The sequence below is a fragment of the Gobius niger genome, assembly GCF_951799975.1.
Source record: "Gobius niger genome assembly, chromosome: 15".
NCBI classification, from domain to species: domain Eukaryota; kingdom Metazoa; phylum Chordata; class Actinopteri; order Gobiiformes; family Gobiidae; genus Gobius; species Gobius niger.
Genome location: NC_136866.1, coordinates 4,083,601 through 4,103,301, shown reverse-complemented (window position 1 = coordinate 4,103,301; position 19,701 = coordinate 4,083,601). Strand labels below are relative to the sequence as shown.

General features: G+C 41.8%; 1 protein-coding gene across 1 annotated transcript in view; it reads left to right on the top strand.

Moving 5' to 3' along the window:
- elp3 (elongator acetyltransferase complex subunit 3) overlaps nt 1-19,701 on the top strand; it is a 45,249-nt gene that overhangs the window by 14,288 nt on the left and 11,260 nt on the right. The window contains exons 9-10 of the mRNA XM_079571815.1: nt 421-547; nt 18,141-18,334. Coding sequence (XP_079427941.1) covers nt 421-547; nt 18,141-18,334 — 321 coding nt within the window. The remainder of the gene's footprint in view (nt 1-420; nt 548-18,140; nt 18,335-19,701) is intronic.

The following is a 19,701-nucleotide window of genomic DNA, read 5'->3' as shown; positions in this document are numbered from 1 at the left end:
GTAGTATCCATCCAATGGGTTAGGGTTATGTGTTAGCAGCCGCGAAGGGATAACTTTTCTCACGGTGGCTTGTCCAAAAAGGCGCATGTATCCCAAAGTTGTTTCGGATCAACAGTGGTTTATATTCACACCTGGAGCAAACTGGACCAGAGTCCGTTTGGAAGCCGGACCGAGACCACCTGAAAAAGCGGGTCTCGGTCCGGTTCTTTGATCCGCAACAGGATTCGTTTGTTGTTTTCACACCTGAATAAAAAATCCGGACCAGTGTTCAAAACGAACCCTGATCCGTTTAAAGTGGACCAAACAGTGCAGGTCTGAATACACCCTTAATCTCGACACTGCTAGTCACCAACAATGTCATTTTTCTGTCCAAAACATGTTCATGATGTCGGCATGATGTTCCCCTGTGTCTCCCCTCAGAGGTCACACAGTGAAGGCCGTGTGCGAATCCTTCCATTTGGCCAAAGACGCGGGTTTCAAAGTAGTCGCCCACATGATGCCAGATCTGCCCAACGTGGGAATGGAACGGGACATCGAGCAGTTCATTGTGAGTAGTTTACATTATATATACTGAGAAAAAATTGTGAAGAGCTTCCAACCAATCAATAATGTTACGTCATCATTACGCATAACTACATTTAGGTTTTGCCATACAAGTAAGAACCCGTATATGGTCTAGATTAGAAACACTGCTGTCATTGAGGGAAACTTTGTAAAACTTCCTGTGCCTCATTCATCAGAAGTGCAGGCTCGCTCAGTGAGCCGGTGACGCAGCCTCGGTGACGGAGAGTGCTTTCTTCTGTGGAGCGACTCAAACACGCGTCGGCGCCGTTTTGTGACAGGCGTCCCGCAGTACGGACACTTTGACAGATGAGGAAAGAAATCTGGCAAAAGTGGAAATTGAATGGAGAATTGCTTTGCCGTAATAGCGGGTTTGGCCACACGCTGTCCATCACCGGCAGGAAGAGTAAAAGTTTTATTCAAAAAATGTTTTTCTGTTTCTTGTTTGAAGTCAGAGCCGTGTTGGTCTCAAAGCACACGGAGTAGATGCATTTAAAGTTGAGTTTGTGGCTGCTTTATACTTGTGGGGAACGCCAGGCTTCCTCCTCTCAGCTAAAACATGCACAATAATAGGCAAATCTGGCTGGCAATTTGGAAAAAGGTCGCCCTAGTCCTGATGATATCCAGCTTTAACCCATTTTTTTTAATATACTGTTGTTTTTTATTTACAGTATGATTTGAAAAACACCATATTCTTTTCATTTAAGGAGCTTTGTGGGCGCTACTGTCATATGAACCACTTGACCGATCGCTGTTCTGTTGACTTTGTTGTGGAGCCAAGTTGTAATTTCCTTTTTATTGTGACTGCCCTCTTCCCACTTCATGTCCCCCCCACTTCAGGTCAATAGTACGTCCTCTTGAAGCGCTGTTTGGTGGACCTTTTGTAGATTCCTTTTTCTCTGTTGCGGGATTATTGTAAATGTAGGCTGTACATGTTTACTCCTTTTGTGTGATCTTCAACGACGCCCAATGTCAAAAATGGGAAAAAATTAATGAATGTGACTGTCTATTAAATGCCATAGAAGTCACAAAAACACATACATCTAGCACAGGCATGTTATTGGTCGTTTGAATATAGATAAGCTGAAAAAGGGCTGATTAAATGTGTATATTTCTATATTGCTCAGATTCATCAACAACATTGATTCAACCTAGATAGACTCAACAGATTTGTAAGGTTTGTTGACATACATGTATGTATATTTTTGGCAATCAGGCAGTAGACATCAGATTTAGTAAGTATTGGGAGGTTGGAGATGTCTTCCCCAGAGCCTGGACACTGGTGGTGGTACGGGAGGCCTGAGAAGGATGCAGCAGGGACAGCCGTAGATGGAAGACAGGGTGGAGGTGGGTCGCAGCACATCTGGGAAGCAAAAGATGATTGACTGCTACGAAGGTGTTGCTCCGTGCTGATAGGCTGAGGTGACAGTGTAACCCTCGCGGACATGATCATTGGGGGGTAGGTGGTGCTGAAATTGTTCTCCCAGGCAGTGTTGTTTTCGTCAACGAAGACGATAACGATATCTTTTCGTTGACGCCCCTTTTTTTAATGACGATAACGTAACGATGACGAGCTAAAATTAGGTCTTTGGGGATGAGAACATGACGAGACGTTTACGTAAATGAGACGAGACAAGACAAAAATGGGAGAAAGTTTTTCGTCAGATCGTTTGTGCGCGGAGTGAGAGAACACACGGTAAACGTGACCCGGAGCGGCGCCGTGATGCTCATGATGCGCCTCTTTCTCTCTCTCTCTCCCCGTGGCGTGCAGTCACTGCTCGCGCACATCCTCCTCGGAGCGTCTGACATCCAGGTCACAGGGACTTTATTGTTTCTCAGGACAGTTTTCAATACCGTGGCGTCTGAACACAGAAAGCACGTTGAGGTCGGCTACGTATGTGCAGACAGCGCTGTTGGTAAAAAATAAATTTAAAAAAAATCCCGAAGCGACGATCGGAGGACGAGGAGAGCGGGTGCTTTTGGGAAAAGTCCTGTTCACAGTCGGCCGAGCACTTCTGCCAGAGCCTATCGTGGTGTAATCTGTTTGTCAAACGCCAATAGAAGCTATTATTTATCCCAATTTCCAAGACTTATTGAAATTAATTATGGCTTCTTATAATGAAACAGACGAAAACGTGACAAAAACCTTTTTAATCACATTTTGAAATCACTAAAATGTGACTAAACCTAAAGCATTTTTGTCCAAAAGACTAAAACTAAAACTAGAAGGGCGGCCAAAAACAACACTGCTCCCAGGTTGAATTAACGCCTAGGCTTCATAACACGACCAAGACAAATGTTATATGAATCTCCTGACATTGTTCCCTACTGCCTCCGTTTGGCTTGTGCTTTGCTGTTGCACCCTGTTAACGTGATCTGGACCAATGACTAACGCAGATTAACCAAGTCTGAATAGCCTAACAAGTGTGAACAGGCCCTCGGGATTATTCATTTGTTAGTTTTATCCTGTTTCGAAAATACTTTACGGATACTTTATTGGGTCAAGTAAAAAAACAAAAAGAGAGAAATAGTTGTTGTTTTGTTTTTTTGGGTGGACACGTTTTCAGAACTCACTCTCTACTGACATACATAGAACTTTATTCCTCTGGGGCTGCTGCATGTTTTATTTTTTAATGGAATAAATTTAAGCCTTGCCGCGATAGTGTCGACAACTGAGGCGGACACGTTTTAATTCACTTCTCGGGAAACCTGCCTCGCTGGTGTGTCTTGCCTGTTTGTATTATTCATCACAGAAAGGCTCTTGGGACGTCGGCGTTCATGCATTTTTCCATGCTAACTCTGTTATTACTGTGATTTAGGTCATTATACTCTGTGGGTCTCAGTCAAAGCTTATGGGTAATGGAGATTATGTGTGTACTCAAATAGTGTCAGTGTTGAAGAAAAGTCATTATTGGCCGCCTTGTTTCCTCAGGATCGGGGCGGACGAGAACGTAAGAGTAGGTTGTGTTCATGTGACCTGATTATTGTATTCTAAAGAAGAGGGCAGCAAATAAATCTATGGTTGTTAAGCTGTTGTGAAGTTTGTTTGCTTTGTCACATTTTGGCTGTTTTGACCTGGTTTTGGTTTAACTCTCTGGAATTACTGATCCTATCATGAAGCTAACAGTAACACCACAAATAATTATTAGTTAAAGAGGGGGTATTCTGCTTTTTTCAGTCCCATAGCACCAGTCTATATCACACTACAATGATGAGCAAACCTTCTGTTGGTCTGTAAATGCAGTAAATTAGAATAACCGCCTTGTATAAAATTGCTCTCTCAAAATGGCTATAGTGAATGTCTTGAAATAGGCCTCTGTCTCTTTAACCTCTTAACTCCCGCCTGAACCGAGAGGATCTTTTTCCTCACGTCATCAGATTTTTTTCCCGTCATTTTTCAACTCATTTTTGTAACTTTTTTGTCTTTTTTTTTGACATTTTTTGTCAAATTTTTGTCATTTTTTTGTCAAATTTTTGTCATTTTTCTGTCACATTTTTGTCATTTTTTCTTCCATTTTTTGTCAATTTCTTGTGACATTTTTGCCACTTTTTCATAAATTTTTTGTCACTTTTTTGTCACATTTCTCACATGTCTCAGTTTTGTTGCTATTTTCACAACTTTTGTCCAGAAGCTTTTGGACTGGGGTAAAGCCAAACTGGAGAAAATGTGCTCGGTTCAGGTGGGAGTTAAGGGGTGAAGAACCTCTGACCCTTTCCCACACGCTGTCTGTGGCATCAGTGGGGAGGGGGTTCTGCTGAGGAGCAGTGGTCGGTTACTCGGCTGGTGACGAAAGCTCGGAGGCGTCTCCAGGAGGTGGGGGCGTTCCTAGGAGGACTCAGGCAAACCTATCCCTAAAATGGCCGCCATCAGAGTTTTTACAGATTACTCAGAAATACGTGAATGTGCCAAGGCAACACTTCAGGCATGTTTTTAATGAGGGAATGACAGAATAACATGATGGAAAGCTTGAAAAAGTCGATTTTGCATAACACCCCCACTTTAATTACAATGAAGCTGAGTTTGTGGTAGAAAGTGTGCCAGTTCCATACATTTTTCACATGAAATTCCTGCCCATGAACCTTTATGGTTTCTCCGAAATCAAATTCCTCGTGCAGACGTGGCAGATCCTACATTTCTCTTAGAAGTTACTTTACTTTATTAAAAACAGTTTCTTCATGTTGCTGTACTGCACCTGATGATGCATCTTTCCTCGTTCGTCACTATTACCCATTTCACAGCGGTGGAGCAACAAGTGCCGCTCCACAAGTTCTGAAAATAGCGATGGAAGAGCGAGAATATATTAGACCAAGCTGCGACGCGTGCCAGCACAGAGTCCTCTCAGATGTGTCTCAACAGTGAGCCCTGATTGGAAATATCAATGTAATAATTATGAGCGCACAGAATCATATGTGACTGCTTTTTTTCAACGAGTCCAACGGCAGGATGTAGATGAGCGCGCGGTGGGAGGCCGCACGCTGCTTCCACTCGTTTTAGTCTGTTTTGCTGCTGATAAATCCAATCAAAAGAATTAAAAATAGTAGTAATTAGGAGACATGGCGGAGAGGCGACCTCGGTTGTTTGGAAAAAAAAAGCCGGCGTGGGGGGGGGGGGGCTCCGGAGTGAGGCAAATCTGCTGTCGTGACTTCAGTTGTCAGCAGAACGTACTTTGTGAAAAGAAAATTAAACCAGCAAAGAAAGAATGGCATGTTGATGGTTCTTTAAATGGTTGTTTGAATGTGTTGCAATCGTGAGATTTGATAGAGAACCCTTCAATTGAAGCCGTACTGCCTCGCGTTTCACCCAAGAAATAGAAAAAAATACAAGCATTTATGTTTTTTTGTCTCGCCTCTCCTCGGATTCGTAAGTTTTCTGGGAGCAGGACATTGCTGCTTGCTGTCAATACAGGTAGCCAAGCATAATCTTCTTCTTCTCCTTCTCCTCCTCCTCCTTCGTTCTCCTTCTTTTTCTTCTTCTTTCTTCTTTCTACTTCGTCCTTCTTTCTTCCTTCCTTTCCTTCCTTCCTTCCTTCCTCCATTTCTTCTTTCTTCTTTCTTCTTTCTTCTTTCTTCTTTCTTCTTTCTTCCTTCTTCTTCTTTCTTCTTTCTAGTTCGTCCTTCTTTCTTTCTTTCCTTCCTTCCTTCCTTCTTCTTTATTTCTTCTTCTTTCTTTCTTCCTTCTTTTCCTTCCTTCCTTTCTTTCCTTCCTTCCTTCCTCCATTTCTTCTTTCTTTCTTCTTTTTTCTTTTTTTTTTCCATCTTTCTTCTTCCTCCTTCTTCCTTCTTCTTTCTAGTTCGTCCTTCTTTCTTTCCTTCCTTCCTTCCTTCTTCTTTATTTCTTCTTCTTTCTTTCTTCTTCCTTCATCTTCCTTCTTCTTCCTTCTTCTTTCTTCCTCAATGTGTTTTCAGTTTGAAAATCTACTGCAAAAAGACTTGTCAGTGTCTCGCTGATCATTAGGAGCATGTTTGGTGTCGCAGGCGATTTTGCCTATGTTTTGCTCTTGTGATGAAACAACATATTATAAAACAGAATCTTCCGCCGCCCGGATTCTTTAATATTGTTCAAGGTGGTAGAGACTGAAAGGATAGGCTTTTACTTTTATCTGTGAAAATCCAGTTTACGCCGGCTGGTTTTGGGTCAAAGTCTCTGTATATCGCCTTTTCTTCACTGTGATATCTTAAATTCCCTTTGTCACTCACTCGGAGCTTGACGAGACCGAGCAGCAGAAGCAGTGAGTGGCGAGAAGTGTCTGTATTTGAGCATCGAGCTGCATTAGATTAAAAAACAAACACTGAATCGCGATATGAAGATCCCGATTTCTTACTTCTATCGTCCTATCGCCCCCCTCTGATTCCAGATGTTTTGACCTGGTTTACTGAGTGATAGAATTATGCCCCTGTGACCATTCACTGTTACATACCAGACAGTTCTAACATGGGCCAGTGAAAGTGTCCTCTTTGAAACGTGATTGTCTTCTTCAAGTCGCCATGACATTTTCAAACGGTTCAGAGGCGACTTGAGCTTCCACAAAATGGGAAGGCATTGTGTGTTTGTTGATTGCCTTTGCTTAAAGACGAAAGAAGGAGAAGAAGAATTCTGGATCACAGTGTAGAGTGGGGTCTACTCATAATCTCCAAAGTATTCAGATGCAACATTATGATCCATCTTAAAAGTCTTAAAGGGGGGGTATAATGCAAAGTCGACTTTTTCAAGCTTTACATCATGTTATTATGTCGTTCCCTCATTAAAAACATGCCTGATGTGTTGCCTTGGCACATTCACGTATTTTTGAGTAATCTGTAAAAACTCTGATGGCGGCCATTTTAGGGATAGGTTTGCCTGAGTCCTCCTAGGAACGCCCCCACCTCCTGGAGACGCCTCCGAGCTTTCGTCACCAGCCGAGTAACCAACCACTGCTCCTCAGCAGAACCCCCTCCCCACTGATGCCACAGACAGCGTGTGGAGGGGGCGTGTCTAAAGGCTCAGAGGTTCTTAAAGAGACAGAGGCCTATTTCAAGACATTCACTACAGCCATTTTGAGAGAGACATTTTAGAGCATATTTTCTCCAGTTTGGCTTTACCCCAGTCCAAAAGCTTCTGGACAAAAGTTGTGAAAAGAGCAACAAAACTGAGACAAAAACAATGATGGAAATGTGACAAAAAAGTGACGAAAAATGTATGAAAAAGTGGCAAAAATGTCACAAGAAATTGACAAAAAATGGAAGAAAAAATGACAAAAATGTGACAAAAAAAAAACAGAAATGTGACAAAAAAAATGGCAAAAATGTGCTAAAAATTTGACAAAAAAAATACAAAAATTTGACGAAAAAATTACAAAAAAAAATTACCAAAAAGTTACAGAAATAAGTTGAAAAATGATGGGAAAAAAATCTGATGACGTGAGGAAAAAGATCCTCTCGGTTCAGGCGGGAGTTAAGAGATTAAAGAGACAGAGGCCTATTTCAAGACATTCACTACAGCCATTTTGAGAGAGCAATTTTATACAAGGCAGTTTTTCTAATTTACTGCATTTACAGACCAACAGAAGGTTTGCTCATCATTGTAGTGTGATATAGACTGGTGCTATGTGATTGAAAAAAGCAGAATACCCCCTCTTTAAAAGTTTGAAAAGTTTCTCGTCTGAATGTAAGCGAATACCTCATTGCTAGTGGCCACTCGTGTGTTATAAAACATTGTCATTAAATAAAAGAAACCGGGTCTTTTTTCCACTTTGAAGAATCATGTTCTTATTAAAAAGCCCCGCGGCAGCTTCACTTTGTTCTCCGTGTTATTCAGGCAGAAAACACCCTCTTCATGAAAGGAAATATCAATAAACAATTAAAGACTAGGCCAGCATTTGTCCAGGTTTCGCCTCAATGACCAAAATATGCAGCTATCAATATGCAGTCTGATTGAATTGTGGCATTTTTAAGTGGGAGATTTTAGATTAGGAGATCTGAGTAATAATGCAAATGATATTTATTAAGATGTTCATTTATCAATATCATCCAACCCAGATTCTTACTGTAGTAGAGCAGTAGAAAGGTTAGGCTTCCCTCCGCTCTGCATTTATAGAGCCACATTCAATATAAATACAGTGGACTGGCTCTTAACTCAGTCGTAGCTCGGTTTGCTTATACTGATGTCCTCGTCGGCCTGTCGTCCTGTCCCGTCAGCGCTCTTGTTCTTTATACCGTCCCTCGCTGGATTTAGTTTGGTGGAGGGCGCGCGTGTCTCTGCTCGGATCCATTTCATTACCTTTCCCTGAATGCTTCTGCACAATAACGTCCTTAAGATGGAGTGCGGCGGCAGGTTGGCATCGATTGTGGCTCTTTGTGTTTCAAACCGATGTCTCACTAGGATTTGGCCTGCCATTTTCTCACCCTCAAAAGTGTGGTTTCGTAGCCACTCGCACCAACTCATTTCCTTTTCTGTACGGAAGTTAGTCCATAAAGTGCGTAAGTGCAAAAAGTAGATATCAAGCATTGTCTTAAATGACTTGAATTGAGGAAATGTATCTTGTTTTGAGCGTTTTTCGCTAATTAAGACATTTTTCCTGATCGGACCAAGTTTACTTTGCTTGTTTGAGGACTTTTCAGACCAGTTCTCGGGTAAATCTCGCTTGAAATAAGAAAGTAAAATTGCCAATGAGATCAGACCGTTTTTCTTACCCCCCTTTGGCAAAGAAAATTACCTGAAATAAGGACGAACAAGTGAAATAATCTAGGAAAAATGCCCAAGAACTTCTTAACTAGTCAAAACAACTAAAATTTGGATTATTATGCTCTAATTGAGATGTTTATACTAATCTAGTTAATTACCTTTTGCAGTGTATGTGCATAGTTGTGCATTAATAAGTAGAAACACTCTATTGTTAATGAGACTTGAGAGATGTTACATATTTCGCTCTATTAAACATGTAATCGGATGCATTTTGTATTTGAGAAACATGATGTAGACAGAGATTTTAAAAAGTAAGCCCCTTTCTTTTTGACTGAGCCCGGTAGAAATTCAGGCCACATCACACACATGATCACAGGTTACAAAACAGCCATCGCTCAGCTTTGAATATTTCAAATCATGGAGAAAAAAAAACATCTAAAGGGCAATCGGGCAACCGGTCATTTGCCGCGCAAGGCCCAAAGCTGTGGAACGCACTTCCGGTACAGCTTCGAAACATCACTGAGTTGAGTGTTTTTAAATCACAGTTGAAGACACATTTTTTCAGAAAAGCCTTCGATACAGAGCCACCGACTCGACTGCTGTTTTTATGTGTTTTTGTATTTATTGCTGTCTACTGTGATTCTTGTTTTTATCCTGGAAAGCGCTCTGGGCACCTTCTGGTTGTTGTTGGGCGCTATACAAATCAAATTTGATTGATTGATTGAATCATGTATAAAGTAGGGCTGAAACAACTAATCGATTTATCGACGACTAATCGATCCCTCCTGGAGCCGCCACCTTATCGTGGTGGAGGGGTTTGAGGACCCGAATGATCCTGGGAGCTCTGTTGTCGGGGGCTTCGTGCCCCTGGTAGGGTCTCCCAGGGCAAACAGGTCCTATAGGTGACGGGTCAGACAAAGAACGGTTCAGAAGCCCCTTATGAGAGACCAACAGGCCCGGTTAATCGTGAGGCCGTCCTTCTGTGGACCCACCACCTGCAGGAGGAGCCATAGTGGGCTGGTGCAATGTGATTTGGGCGGCTCCAACAGCTGCCCCCACGACCCGGAAACGGAAAAGTGGAAGAAGATGGATAGATGGATGAATGGATTATCGATTATTGAAATAGTCGACAACTATTTGAGTAATCGATTAATCGTTTTCTGGTTCACACAGACTCAAATAGAGCAAAAATTACATGAAAATTTAATATTTTTGATGGAAACCTGCTTTGTCTTTATAGCAAGTGTATGTAGTGCACTTTGTACATTGTAAATTTCATGAATCGGTTTGTGTCATGGATGGTAGAGAGGGTCGTCTCATGATCGGTAGGTCGGGGGTTCGAATCCCACCTCCTGAAAGTGCACATTGTCGTTGTGTCCTTGGGCAAGACACTTCACCCACATTGCCCCCAGTGTCTGCGTACATTGGTGTATGAATGAGAGTATGAATGGGTGAGTGGATCCTTGCTGTAAAGCGCTTTGAGTGCCTAATGTAGGTGGAAAAGCGCTATATAAGTTGAGACCATTTACCATTTAATAATAATAATACATTTTATTTATGTTGCACTTTACATTTCAATGAAACCTCAAAGTACCGTACTACAACAGAAGAATAAAATCAGATAAAAACAAAAGAACATTCACATAGTAAAACAAAGCAACAAACAAATTAGTCAGAATAGGCCCTTTTTTCATCCAATCAGAAGCAGAATTAGCATCAAGAGCCTCCGACAAACATTTACTTTACGTTTACTCCATCAACACGTCCTCAGGCGGATCCACTTTAGCTTCATGTGATAAAAAAATTGAAAATATTACATTTTCCTACACCATTCATAGCCAAGCGACTAATCGGTTAATCGTACAAATAGTCGATAGATTAGTCAATTACAAAATAATCGTTAGTTGCAGCCCTGGTATAAAGAGCAGTTCACAATAAGCTCACACCGTGCAAATTAATCAATCGAATCAACTCAGTCATGATGAGTGTTGTACGAACGTCTTTACAACTTTTCCCACCCTGTGTCAGCAGTGGGTTTTGTCCGTCGGCGTCGCTTGGAAACAGGCAAAGTTAAATTCTTTCTGTTCCTGCATTGCTGAGTCCAAACATGTTCTCTCCATCTGGTTTGTTTATTTCTGCCCTTGGCTTTGTCCTCATTTGTTTGTGTAACTCCCACCATATTCTTATCTACAGCAATTTGCTTTTTTTTTTTTGCAGTTTTGCAGTTTTGCCCACAGACAGTTTCGATTTAGACAGTTCTTTTCGGCGTCTGCCCTTTGCTGCCACTGCTGACTGGTGAGCTCACGTAGAGAAACTTTTTATTTCACAGTTTTCCACATATTACTGTTCACTTTTATGTCAGCGTAGGGCGTTTAGGTTATAGAAAATGTTGGTTGGACCTGTCTGCAAGGGTTTTCTGGATGAGCAGGGACTTGTTAATTCACTTCATGCCTGCTATAAGCACTTAATTTAACCAATAATGAAGCCTTGGCATCAATTCAACCTGGGAGACCACCTACCTCCAGCCAATGACCGCGCCCGTAAGGATCACACCTTCACCTCGGCCCATCAGCACAGAGCCACACTTTCGTAGCAGCCAATCGTCGCCCTCGGTTCTCCTTTTAAGCCGCCGGCATTCCATGGTTTGTTCGCTTCCCAGCTGTGCCGCGATCCACCTCCACCCCGTCTCCACCTCTTCCATCTACGGCTGTCCCTGCTGCATCCTTCTCAGTGTCCAGGCTCCAGGGGAAGACCTCTCCAACTCTAACCTGCACACTAGTGATGCGCGGGTCAGGTTTTTTTTCCAACCCGCGGGTCCCGCATTTGGAGCGGGTTCTAACCCGACTAGGGCTGCAACTAACGATTATTTTGATAATCGATTTATCTACCGATTATTTTCAAGATTAATCGATTAATCGCTTGGCTGTGAAAGGTGCATGGGAATTGTATTTTTTCAATTTTTTGACCACTTAAAGCTGAAGTGGCGCCGCTTGAGGACATGTTGATGGAGTAAACTTAAAGTAAACATTTGTAGGAGGCTCTTTGTGCTAATTCTGCTTTCTGATTGGACGAGGCAAAGACAGATATTTAGGAAATTTACAATGTACAAAACACTGCAGACCCTCACTTTAAAAACAAAGTAGGTTTTCATCCAAAATACATAATTGTCATGTCATTTTTGCTCTATTTTAGTCTGTGTTCACTAGAAAACGATTAATCGATTACTGAAATAGTTGACAACTATTTCAGTAATCGATTAGTTGTCGATTAATCGTTTAGTTGTTTCAGCCCTAAACCCGACCCAGCCCGCCCCGCAACGTTGTTCTATTTTTACAGCCCGCCCCGCAACCAGTAAATATTACACGTTACAAATATGATCCGTATGAACAGCACCGGCGTGTCATACCATCGCGCTCTCTCTCTCTCTCTCTCTCCCTCCGAAGAGCGCTGGGCAAGAGGGAGAGAGGAAGAGAGCAGAGGTCGGCCTAACGCGAAGTCACACAAAGTCGCACATACGGTGGAAAACAGGAGACATGAGCTCCACAAAAGCGTTCTCTGGATCACAAGCTGCAAAACGCTGCTTGTTTTATGAAAATCCGACGTATATTTACGCCAAAAACCTGCTGTAAAGACGGCGGAATAAGTTGTGACTGAATTCAATGAATGCGCGTACGGAGACATAGTGTGGCCGCGACCGGCATTTTTTGACCCGCCCCATCCATGCTAAATTTAATTCATATATCTGATGATCTACTGACGAGGTTTGATCGCCAAAAATATATACACTACAAATGCCAAAAAACCTTTCTAATTGTTGCTTTTGTCTGGTTGAGTCTATCCAGGTTGAAATAGACTTCATTAACTATTGTATACTGTTGGGGCTCCGTGATTAATTCATGAAATGAAATCTAATAAAGCCTATGGACCAGAAAACCTTTTATCTAAATATTTTCCAAAATGGGTCAGCCCTTTCCGCATCTGAAATTTTGAGGTCAGTTTTGTAAGTGCTGTAAGGTGTATACTTTTTCAGCCAAAGGGTATAGTTTTGTTTTGTAATTCAGATTTTTTTTTATTTATTTTTTAAAGAGGGGGTGTTCTGCTTTTTTCAGTCCCATAGCTCCAGTCTATATCACACTACAATGATGACCACACCTTCTGTTGGTCTGTAAATGCAGTAAATCAGAATAACTGCCTTGTATAAAATGTCTCTCTCAAAATGGCTGTAGTGAATGTCTTGAAATAGGCCTCTGTCTCTTTAAGAACCTCTGACCCTTTCCGACACGCCCCAGTGGTTGGTTACTCGGCTGGTGACGAAAGCTCGGAGGCGTCTCCAGGAGGTGGGGGCGTTCCTAGGAGGACTCAGGCAAACCTATCCCTAAAATGGCCGCCATCAGAGTTTTTACAGATTACTCAAAAATACGTGAATGTGCCAAGGCAACACTTCAGGCATGTTTTTAATGAGGGAATGACATGATAACATGATGGAAAGCTTGAAAAAGTCCATTTTGCATAATACCCCCCTTTAAATCATGTCCATCATTGCTTTCTTCCCTCTGCCATAACTTCCCACTCTTTGCGTCCCCCTCATCCCGATCGTCTCGCCATCTATTTCCCCTCCACCGTGGCTTCACCGCCGCCTCTCCCTCTCCCCTCTCTTATCGCTATGACACTTCCACAAGATAGCGCCCCTCTGCTCCTCCTCATCAAATCTAATCTTCCATGACAGATCTCTTTCTAGTGAGGGAGGGCGGAAATATGCAGCGCTTTAAAAGTCGTCTTCACACCGGGAACTAAACTAAGCATTGCGGGACTTTTCGCCATCCGTAATGCATGACGCTCCTCTGAAAATGGGCGACAGAAGATACAATCCCAGACCGTTAGTATGTATAAGTGGCATTTAAATGAATTCAGACCTGTGGTTCGTGGATGAATTTACAAGGCGTGTTTGCTCGTTGGACCGGAAGATCACAAAGGCCGTCGGTATTAGGCAGGGATAAATGAAATAGAACCTGTACTTCAAGCAAGTTCAAACAAGAAGAAAAGGACGAGATGCAATTCAAGATGTCAGCATTAAGTCAAGTGTTGTTGGTTTAGGAAAGGACTCTGCCAACGTAATCAACATTTCTAAAGAAAATCTCATTTGCAATTCTTTCCAAAAATTGCAATTCCATATTTTCAAGAATAAATTATTATCCAATATTCAAATACACTGCCTGACGCCTTAAAGGAATAAGCCACCGTTTTTACATACTGAGATATGTTCTTACCTGAGCTTTGACGAGTTCTTTAGGACCTGTCTGATCTTCCCCCGTGCCTTCAGTCACGTAAACACAGCGCAGACGGCGTTAGCATTTAGCCTCTCCCTCTCTCCTCTATAGCTCCAAAACAGGTCAAGATAGAAGCTACCAAGCTCTTCCACGTTTTCCCTATTTAAATATGGTTACGTGAAGTGCTCCACTACAAAGTATAATTACACAAAATTAAACAATGTGGATTTTCTAAGCGGATAAAAGGGGGGACTATATTGTAAGGCGTAATAATACCAGGAGTAGTTTGGCATCCGCGCAGTAAAGTGAAGATTACTGCGCGGTAAGAACATATCTCAGTATGTAAAAACGGTGGCCTATTCCTTTAAGACTGAAATTAAGATCAAAACAACCCAATATTATTAATTTTAACAGACTCCAGTGTGTTTCCGTGTAGTTTCAGATGGAAAATATTGAAAAAAAAGTCCCCTGTAGGCTCACAACCCACTTTTGAGTCCCGACCCACCAGTTGAGAATCACTGTTTTACATTATATATGACCAAGTGGGATGTTTTGCAAGGACATTTAAAAAATACACTATAAAAAGACACTGGCTGTATCCGAATGTCCACACTATCCCCTATATAGTGACTATATAGTGGTCACATTTTGTAGGGGTGTCCGAATCCCCAGTGAGAAAAAAGTAGTCCACTCGAAATTTCCCACAATGCATCTGGAAAAGTAGTGAGCATCGATGGTCACTAAACGGGTCAATATAGACCACAATGCATTGCGAGAGTCGCAGAAAAGCCTGACAGAGACGGGTCTTTGAACTAAACACGACTGAAGTAAATCAGCTGTTTCAGTCGTGTGTTTGTGTTTCTCATGAATAAACGACCTAAATATAAACGGTTACGGTGAAAAGATGCTAACGTTAGCTGCTAACCTTTAGCTTCAGCTGTTAAATGACCGACAGCTTCCTCTCGAATAATCCAAGCCATTCATGTAAAATCCATGTGAAGTAAAAGCGCATCTGACTCGTTTTTATCCATAAATATTCCAACTGTCTCTGAGTTTGGTCTTTATCACAGAAATACTTTATTCCCGGAGTTTCGCAAACTTTTAGCAGATGTCGTCGCTCAATCTGCTGGTGTTCGGACACCGGGCTCTGACCGACTTTCGGCACGGCTTTCGAGCTCACGCTGAGGTGATTTTTTTTTCTTTTTTTGTGATGATAGTAACGCCTGTAAAAGTGCCAAAACAGTCGTTCTGTTTCATAAAATAAACGTTTATAACAATAAATAAATTCAGATCAAAAAATTAAAAAAAACATGTCTGCAGCCGCAGCTCGGAGAAAGTCGTGGCTTGTGTACAAATCGCCAACAGAATCATTGACTATTTCTCTCATTTTTAGAGTACTTTAACAGGTATTTGATCCAAATAATATTGATTGTGGGCCAAAGGTTCTGTGCTGGAGGGCCGGATTTGGCCCCGGGCCTGACGTTGCCTACCCCTGGTCTAGAAAAAGGCTGTTGCACATAGCGTCGCCATCGGCCATGGGTGTTTGTCCACCACACGTTTTTCCCACTTAAGTGCTCTCCTACTAAACGCAAAAGGTTCCGCTACTGTCTGCGTGGGAAGGCTATTTAGCTATTTAGACACACAAGATCAGGCCCATGATGTGTTTTGTAATCAAAGCAACCTAACATCCGAGCAAGTGACCTTTTTTGTGCGTCCAAGTTGATAAAAAGAAAAAGATATAAGACATTAAACGACTGTAGACAAGATGGGAATCCATGTTTGCCGAATGTTTTAGCATAACTTTCCGCCTTTCCGTCATGTGTGTCTTGGCCCGACCACAGCCCATTAGCCGCCTAATGTGCAGCAGGTTGTGGCCTCACAGCAGGCAGGGGGCAGTGGCGAGGCGCGTTTGCATGCTCCCCGCGTCCATCACTCTCGCCCCGATAATGAAATTCGATTACAACTTCCTCCCCGTTCCCCGATCTTGTCTCACTTATCTGCCAGGGACAGGCGCTTTATATCCCGGGGGGGGTTGGCTTCCTTAACTGGGTTCCTCTTCACCGACCGTTGGGAGCTATTTTACTCTATACAAGGTGGCGGCAGGTGTACAATCTCCTCTTCTGTCTCTATCTGAGAATATAGCTTCTGCGCCTCCTTTGGTTTGAGCCCGGGCGGGATTGTGAGCCGTGAAGGAGAGGAGGGATTATGAGTTACAAATAAAGTGGCCTATTTTGGAGAGTGAGCGAGCGTCCCTAATCGTCATGGTTTTCACTGAGACAGACGGCGGCTGGAGCAGAATGGAAAATCATAGCTGCCCCATCGATGCCCCACGCCAACCACAGAGCCACCACGGTCATACATGATTTTTTTTCTGATTCTCATTCTCAATGTAGACATCCTGTTTTGTGCGTGATTTTTCCTGAAATTGTCCTTGTTTTGTCCTGGTTTAGTGCAAGTTCATCTCCAGATGTATTGCTCTTTTACACTCTGTATACTATATGTGCTGCTTTAGACTTCAGCGTAAACAATTAATGAATGCTATTCTATAGTGCTTCTCCAAACTAAAAACACTGACATTTTGTGAATTAGTAGAGTTTAACCTTTAAAGGAACAGGCCACCGTTTTTACATACTGAGACATGTTCTTACCTCACTTTAGCCGAGTTAATATATCCCCGTCTGGTCTTTGTCCGTGCGCTCTGCCAGGCAAACGGAGCACATACGCAGCCTCTCCCACATGTCACATAGCTCCAAAAAAGCTCACGATAGAAGCTGCCAAGCTCTTCCACGTGTTCCCTATTTAAATAAAGTTACGTGAAGTGTTTTCATGCGAAGTATATTTACACAGAAATGTAACATGTCGATTTTATAAGCAGATAAAAAGGGGGACTATATTGTGAGGCGTAATGATACGAGGAGCAAAACGTCCGCGCAGTAACTCCTAAAGACTTCCCCCGCTCACTTCCGTCAATAACCTTTACAGCGGTTTCTCGTTCAAAATCAGCATCTCTCTTTAGTCCCGCCCATTCCATTGAAACGAATGGAGGTCAGTGTGACCTCAAAAGAGAAATGACCAGAAGTTTTTAAATATTCAAGATTCTTTCATCAAAATTTCAGTAAACATTGATTTAACATATTTCCATTGGTTGCACGTTAAAGCATAATTTTATATTTTAGCTCTTTTTGTTAATTTAAATATTGGAGTTTGGTTTAATTAGGCTGTTTTCAGTTGTGTCAGTGGGCAGAGGAAACAAAACTAATGACAGTGGACAGAAAGTGGAGCTGAGTAGCTGAATGGTGTTGGCGCTAAGGTTTATCTCTTCCACACGTGCATTGGCAGGAGTGACAAAACATGTGGGGGAGTTTGAAAGATCACAAAACTTTGAGCAGTAAACGACAACAAGACCCTCTTCATGTCCACCTCCTTCTCCACAGTGTCCACGGAATTTGAAAGGTGTTTGTTAAATTCTTGCATATTGAAGTTAAAAATACATTTTGAATTCGCTGCTGCGGGAGTAAATGAAGACCGATTCTCTCCATTTCTGCACGAGACTGAAGACAATTATCCTGATTACGTGACTCGTGATTTACTGTGGGAATGACTGTCTAATTTCAGCCAATAAGGGAATTTTGCTGTCCCGCTCTAAAAATGATCAGGGCAAAACCCGGTCACAGATATTACGGACAAAAATGGCAACTCCATTTTATTAATCTCCACATACCCAGCGTAAACAATTAATGAATGCTACTCTATAGTGCTTCTCCAAACTGTCACAGTATTGGTTAAAAGGTCCCATGATTTGAGATTCTGATATTATGTTTTGTTAATTTTGTCTTGTCTGTGTGGGCTCTCAGTCGTACAGGAGTTGTCCATCTTCAATGAAAAAATGAAAATGTCGTCTTGACTCCACTTTTAAACTTGATTTGTGTTGCTGTTGCCTTAGTTTAGACCAGGATTAGGCCATTTTTGAAGTAGCATCTTCCACAGCAGCCTTGAAATTGGGGGTCCAGTCATTGGAACGCACCAAAGACGTACCTAAACATGTATCTTGTCCCCGCAGTGTGGATTATGGAAGGATGGGTCCAAGCCAGAAAGAAAAAGACAAGACCAGAGTATGTTAGTCCTTACCATTTCTCTCTACATTTCTGCAGGAGTTTTTCGAGAACCCAGCGTTCAGGCCGGACGGGTTGAAGCTGTACCCGACGCTGGTGATCCGCGGGACAGGTCTGTACGAGCTGTGGAAGACGGGGCGCTACAAGAGCTACTCCCCCAGCGCCCTGGTGGATCTGGTGGCTCGCATCCTGGCGCTGGTTCCCCCCTGGACCAGAGTGTACAGGGTGCAGAGGTGAGGAACCAAACGGTGAAACTCATTTTCAAGACATGAAATATTGATGAAGCTTCGATGAAAGTAACAAGAATGACTAAAATTGGACTAAAACTAAATTAAAACTTTCTCATGAGACTAAAACTATGACTAAAATGTCCAGATATTTTAGTCGACTAAAATAAGACTAAATAAAAATGAAAGGGAGAGACTAAAATCATCTACTACTAAACTACAAATGACCGTCTGAAAGAGCCTCATATCATGTAGATTCTCTGCTATTGGAGCCGCTCTGAGCTTTATCATGTGGAGCAGCTCCATGAAGCAGAGGAACAAGATTAACCCCTTAACTCCCACCTGAACCACTTTTTCTCCAGTTTTACCCCAATCTAAAAGCTTCTGGGAAAAAAGGTGTGAAAATAGCAACAAAACTGAGACGAAAACAAGGATGAAAATGTGGAAAAAACTGAGAAAAAACTGACGAAAAAGTGACAAAAAATTGATAAAAAAAAGTGAGAAAAATTTGACGAAAAATTAAGAAAAAATGGACAAAAAAGTGATAAGAATTTGACGAAAAAGTGACAAAAAAGTCATGAAAATTTGACAAAAATGAGATGACTTCCCAACAAAACAAAAAAAAGTGATGAAAAAAAATCTGATAATGTGAGGAAAAAGATCAATTTAGTTTTGTAGGTCTTTCAACTGAGGTGTTACACTGGCCTACAGGATTTGGGTAAAGCTGAACTGGAGAAAATGCTCTCGGTTCAGGCGGGAGTTAAGAGGTTAAATATGATTATAATGAATATTATCGATGCAAAGTCGACTAAATTAGTCTTAAATTTAGTCGACTAAATTGACATGCAATTTCAGTCGACTAAAACTAGACTAAAATTGAAAAGATTTTTTCGACTAAATCTCGACTAAAATTACATTACATTTTAGTCAAAAGACTAAAACTAAATTAAAATATGTTGTCAAAATTAACACTGGAATAGAGCAGAATGAGCACGAAAACAGTTTATGACCAGATTTCTCATAACTTAAAGACTGAGTATGAACAAAAGTCCTGAGTTTCTTTCCACTGACTAATAGAATTCTCATCAAAGCTCATAATTGCTTTCGCTTTAACAGACTTTAACACAACACTGTGTTAAACCCACGCAGGGCGACCCATGTATGTCTTTAGACGCAATGTACGGTAAACGGTGTGAGTTTTCTGAAGCAATTTTCTGACTCCGTTGCCCCCAGCGAGTTAATGGTGATGAGTCATATTGTGTCACAAATGTGGGATTAAATGTGTCTGTCTATTATAGCATTAATAGTTAAACAATTAATACCAAAGCAACAAAGAAAAAGTTACCTAAAAGAAAGGTCAATGGAAACACTAA